This window comes from Myotis lucifugus, unplaced genomic scaffold, assembly GCF_000147115.1.
Source record: "Myotis lucifugus unplaced genomic scaffold, Myoluc2.0 scaffold_636, whole genome shotgun sequence".
Lineage (NCBI taxonomy): Eukaryota > Metazoa > Chordata > Mammalia > Chiroptera > Vespertilionidae > Myotis > Myotis lucifugus.
The window spans coordinates 195,616-201,547 of NW_005871684.1; the positions used below are offsets into that span (position 1 = coordinate 195,616).

Sequence of the window (5,932 nt, forward strand, 5' to 3'; positions counted from 1 at the left end):
CGCAGTTTGCCGACCACGGGTCTAGGGCAGTAAAACCTTGGGGATCTAAATGATCATAATGTTTTTCATAGGCGTAACATCAGAATCCCTTTGTTAGTTGAAGTTGTTTCTTTTAGATATTTAATATACATTTCTGTTGATCTTCAACCTCTCATTCTCTCTCCTTTCTTGTTTTCATCTCTTTAGATCATCTGCTGTGCAGTTACCATCTTTGTGTTTATCCCAAATTATTCTTTCCCCTTTCTATTTTGTCCCCTTTCTTTATATCTCTTCCCTTTCCTTATATTTCCTGAATTTCCTCTGTATTTTGCCTTTGCATTTTCTCTGTGTGTCTATTTAATGATGTTTTGTGTAATTATAGTTTCACTTTTTTGTTAACATTTTGGTCTCTCTGTGACAAATTTAAAAATATGCATGTATTGTTAAATAAATGGCCTTTCTCACTTTAAAAGACATTGTTTAGATCTGAAAAGGATTCCAAAGAAGTAGCAGGTGGGTAGATTTTAAACCATTATGTATTTATTTTTAGTGACACAGGAAAATAAAAATTGGTCATAAAATTGCAATACATCAAAATATATATATTCTAATGTTAGATGCCAGGAATGTTCCTTCAGATGCTTTCTTTTCCTCATTTCATTTCAATCTAGGCTTCAGGGGTTCTTGGTATTCTGAATATATAACTGGTGTGGGGACTGGTATCAGGACCCACCATGCTCTGCAGCATTTCCACCTCCTTCGGCAGCCACCAATGGTGTCCTCTGTGATTTTGCAGACGTCTCGTCTACAGAGGCCGGACAGATTGAGACAGTGGTTTTCAGCAGAACCCAAACCGCTTCTTACTGCAGAGAAAGAGAGTCTGTGAGGTCATTAGTCCACGAGTGAACCCACTCTTCCTGTGAGGACAGAAGAGTTCTGGATTGAGCATTTCTCCGTAGAGAGAAGGAGCTGGATGAAGGCTCTGTCCAGTGTCCCTGCCACGCTCACTGTCTCTGTTGTTCACCCAACAGCCTGAGGGTTCATAATGCCCTTCCTTTTCTTGTAAGTTCTTGTCCTTGCTAATATAAGAACTTCGGCAAATGGCAAAATGGAACAACAGGTGGATGGATAAAATATACGTTTTAAACACACCTGTTTTCTTCATTTACTCCTTTATATGGCTCTTCAGCCAAGATTTGCTAACTTCTCTTTGCCAGTCATTTTTCTTTATACGAATAATAGAACACTGAAAATAGCTGGAATAGTTTGTATTCTCACAGCACTTATATTCAATAAAGGAAATAATGACAACACAAAAATAAATGAATAATATAATATCAGAAAGTGGCAAGTGTTTAGAACAAAATAATGCAATAATGCAAAGGTCTGGATGATGGAGTTGATAAAATAGGAGAGGCTTTCTGAGGAGGATGTAGCTTTTGAACTGACATCTGAATGATGAGAATAAAAATACATTCACTCTCCTGGCTTAGTTTATTTGAAGAACAGAAAGACCTGTGTATATGGAGAATATTGGAAGAAACAATTCTAAAATTCATATGACACCATGAAAAAAATCCCTGAATAGCCAAGGAAATCTTGAGAAAGTAGAACAAAGATGGAGGCATCACACTTCCTGAAGTCAGACTGTATTCCAAAGGTATATTAATCAAAACAGTATGGTGCTGCTCTAAAAACAAACTCAATAGGCCAAGAGAACTGAATTGAGAGCCCAGAAATAAACCCCATGTATTTATAGTCAACTAATATTTGACAAGCGAGCCAAGAATTCTCAATGAGGAAAGGACAGTCTTTTCAATAAATGATGCTGGGAAAACTGGACATTCACATCAAAACAATGAAACAACTCACAAATATTGCCTTGAAGTAGATTAAAAGCTTCAACATAAGACCCGAAGCCATAAAAGTCCTAGAAGAAAACATAAGAACAAATTTACTTGACATTGGTCTTGGCAATGACCTTTGGATGTAACACCAATAGAACAAGTCATAAAAGAAAAAATAAATAACTGGGACTTCATGAAACTAAAAATCTTCACAGAAAAAAAAAAGCCATCAGCAAAATGAAAAGGAAACCCACAGAATGGAAAAAAATGCATATCATAAAGGGTTACTATCCAGAAATATATGGGACCCATACAACTCAACAGCAAAAAAAAAAAAAAGATAATCCAATTAAGATATGAACAGAAGACTTGAGTAGACATTTTTTTCAAAAAAGACTAACAAATGGCCAACAAGGACATGAAAAGGTGCTTAACTTAGCATCACTAATCTGCAGCGAAGTGCAAATCAAAACCACAATGAGATACCACCTCACACCTGTTAGAACGGCTATTATAAAAAAAAAGACAAGAGATAACAAGTACTGGTGAGGATGTGAAGAAAAGGGAGCCCTGGTACACTGGGGGTGGGTTTGTAAATCAGTGCAGTCACTATGGAAAACAATATGGAGATTCCTCAAAAATTTTAAAGCAGAACTACCATATGATCCAGCAAACCCACTTCTGGGTATACATTCAAAGGAGAAGAAATCACTATCTCAAAGAGATATCAGCATTATTGTTCATTGTAGAAATATTCACAATAGCCAAGATCCTAAGAGTCCATCATCAGGGCAGATGTTGAATCTGTTGATGGATGAAGAAAATGTGGTATGTGTAACAATGGAATATTATTCTGCCACAGAGGAGAGAAATTCTGTAAACACTGTCCTTTCACTGAGGATGGGGCAGTAATTCTCTGAGGCTGGTCATGGGACAGAAGCCCTGAGAGATACTTTTAGGGTGCAGATGTATAACCTATTGAACATGAGATGGTGTAGAAGAGCCAAGAGAGGCTCCAGGGAATGCTGGCCACAGCCCACTGTGCTGGGGTAAAACTATATGGAGGGAAACTTGGGAGTTCATTTTTTTAATATTAATTTTATGACATAATGATATAATAGTTATGGACATTATCCATATAATGATATAAATTACACCGTTGGATATTCATTACAAGACTGGAGTTCAAAAGAGAGATCCAGGAGGGGAATTTAAAAAGGATGGGACTGGCCCCAAGGACTGGATGGAGAGAGAGAAAAGAGGACCAGGAACTGAGCCTTGGGTCTCTCCAGTATAAAGAGTTATGGAAGAAAAGGAGGTAGCAAACTACAAAACAGCAGCCTATTCCATAGGGGGCCCAGAAGGAAGTACCAAAGTGAAAGATGAGGACAGAGAAGCAAAGGCAAGGGCTAAGTGGGCCAACAGAGCTTAGACCACTGAGCCAGGAGGTAGCATTTGGACCACTTGAGTCTCAAAGCTCCTTCCTGGACAGGGGTGTGGAGACGGGAGAGCCCACGCAGCTCTGACCGTTGTTGACGCCTGCTTCCATTGTGAGCACATGAACGCCCACAAACTCATGAGTCCGTACAGTCTGACTCAGCATTGTCCACAGTTCAGCAGAGGCTGATGAATAAGCAGCCTGGGGACAGCATGGAGTCCACATTGGCAGCTGCATTTCAAGCAGCAGGTTTTTCTGTATTTGAGTCATAGCCTTCAATAGTCCTCGTGGATCATACTGCCCAGTGTGAAATTCAGAAGAGTGCCTAGCTGTCGTGTAAGACTCCCTCCACGTCCTGTGTGGAGTAGGGTTCGGTATCTGAAAGAGGAGCCGCACACAAATGAGAGAGAAATGACACGAGATAATTTTGAAATATTGGGGGACCAGGCGGGCAAGTCCAGAAGGACTTCCACCGATGCTCAAGCCGCTCCAACCTTTTATTTGGTCTGGGGTAGCCCTAGGGTAAGGAGGTTTGTCTGACACATGGATTAGCTCATCGGTCTACACAAGTATCTAAGGAATTCAGTGAACTAAGGTGGGGATGATGCTTCAGCTACCATTATCTAATTAACTGGGTGGTTCACAGTCCTGACCTTTGCTAGGACTTCAAAGGTTACTAGCTTTTGGGGGTCTCTGTCTATACTCAGCTAGTGAAGACAATAAATGGTTTCCTGCACCTAGCAGTTAGTACAATCTGAACAAATCCTTCTTTAAATTAAAAGATTTAATGTAACGTTCCAATACAGTTATAACAGCGGTCGGTCCCTTTATTTTCCTGAAGTGTCTAGTTTGGATAAAAAGATGTATATGCAGCCTACTTTTACAACCACGGACATACCTCTTCTATAAAGAGACCTCATCTCCAAACGGAAATGTTTCCAGGTGCAAACATAAAGACTATTTGGTGTAATATGTGTCTTCTACATATGCTCTGTCCCACTGATATGGAGCAGCCTTGCCTGACGAACAAACACAACTCTCTCTACACCGTCGCCTAGTGCCCTCCTTAGCCCTGGGGCATTGTTTCCGGGTGCACGTATGAATACTTAAATTCCAGACTGTGGAGCACTGCTACCGACCTCAGTCCTTGCCTCTGGAAATGATGAGTTTGAACCTGACAACACAAAGGATTTGCGACCGTAGAATATCACCCTTTTATTACCCTCTCCATTCCCCAGCACAATTGCTTTCTTCCTGCATAACTAATGAGTTAGTGTTCCAAAGTGTGTGCTCCAGCCTCATGTCCCAGGATCAGATTTAGGCTTTGGGAACCTATTTTTTGTGGCTGTCATTTACCATAAGAATCCCTTCCTGGAATGTGGATGAGCACATCATCTTCTCAGTAACCCCTCCTCTTTTTGAAACCCAACACGGGGTGTGTGCCATTTAGAGAGAGTGATCAGTAAGGCTGGGACAGTTCTATTTCGTGCCTGTTTTTTCCGATGCAGTTATAACAGGGGTCCCTTTACTTTCCAAAAGTGTCTAGGTATGTGTCCAGCCTCTTCTTACAACCATGGACCTACCTCTTCCATAAGAGAGCACATTTGCATCCATTCAGGAGTCAAACACATCGTGACAGAGATCCCCAAGACATGCCCTTAGCACTAGCTGCTGGTGATGGGATTCTGTCCATCTGCTTTGACCTAGTGAGTAGATATAGTGATAGATCTGAAAAGCCACTGCCATTGAAGCCTTTCAGATTCACCTGCCTAGAAATCAGTGATCATGCCTCATCAGGGCACCCCAAGACACAACGTATGGAGAAAGCAGAAGTGACCTCAGCAGGCAGTTTGGTCCATGGCAGAAGAGTGGTCTCATTCCTATCCTACCCTGTTACGGTCCCAGAGAAGCTGTTGATATTAGGTCTATGAGCCCATAAGACTGATGCCAGGTGTTTTGTTGGACCTGCCAGATAGCCTTCTAAACCACAGACCCCAGTGGGCAGCCATCACCTTACCTGCGGGTAAGAGAGTCAGAAGGAGGAGAGTGGAGAGAAGCACATGGTATCTCATGGTTGACCAGCCAGTGAAGAAGAAAGACATCAGAACAGTCAGAGTCTGGAGTCTCTGAGGATGGCAGGCCCTCGGCTTTTTATGATGCACCCAGGCCTGTGGTTTGTTCTTGGTTAGTAGACCCTGAAAAAGCTAGAAGCACTCAGTCTCCCACAGGAAATCTCCAGGCGCAAAAGTACACACTGTGCTGGTAACTCAACGGATGATAAAGTCAAAGTCAATGCTGCCCATTTCCCAGGGGTCGGGGTAGCCTCCCTGTAAGCCGTCTTCTCTCCTGCTTTCCTTAGGCACACGCGTATGTGACTGCTGGCCATACTTGATGACTTCCTGTGTGCCAGGTGGTGTTGCAAAGCTAGGTCACACCAGCTGGATCAATCAGATCATGGGAGATGAACAGTAAAACAGGTGCAGGCAGTCATATACGTACACCAAGGAGAAGGGAGGATGGGAATGTCAGGAAAGGCTTCATGAAAAAGATGATAAAGAACATGCTCCAGCCCTGGCCTGTTTTTCTCAGTGGTTAGCACATAAGCCCACGGACTGAAGGGTCCTGGGTTCGATTCCAGTCAAGGGCATGTAACCCGGTTGTAGGCTTC

General features: G+C 42.2%; 1 protein-coding gene across 1 annotated transcript; it reads right to left on the reverse strand.

Annotated features, from left to right (window-relative positions):
• Nucleotides 1–636: 636 nt before the first annotated feature.
• On the reverse strand, nucleotides 637–5,336 carry LOC111823723 (beta-defensin 109-like). The gene is made up of 2 exons (XM_023746214.1): nucleotides 5,282–5,336; nucleotides 637–842 (listed from the first exon to the last, which is right to left on the reverse strand). The coding sequence occupies exons 1-2, from the start codon at nucleotides 5,334–5,336 to the stop codon at nucleotides 637–639; spliced, it is 261 nt and encodes an 86-aa protein (XP_023601982.1).
• Between the last annotated feature and the right edge of the window lie 596 nt (nucleotides 5,337–5,932).

Bases quoted from the DNA above. Each gene is read 5' to 3' on its own strand.
- LOC111823723 (XM_023746214.1), bottom strand. From the start codon at position 5,336: ATGAGATACCATGTGCTTCTCTCCACTCTCCTCCTTCTGACTCTCTTA. The intron at 843-5,281 runs GTAAGGTGATGG...CTTTCTCTGCAG, and splicing joins TCTGACTCTCTTACCCGCAG to TAAGAAGCGGTTTGGGTTCT.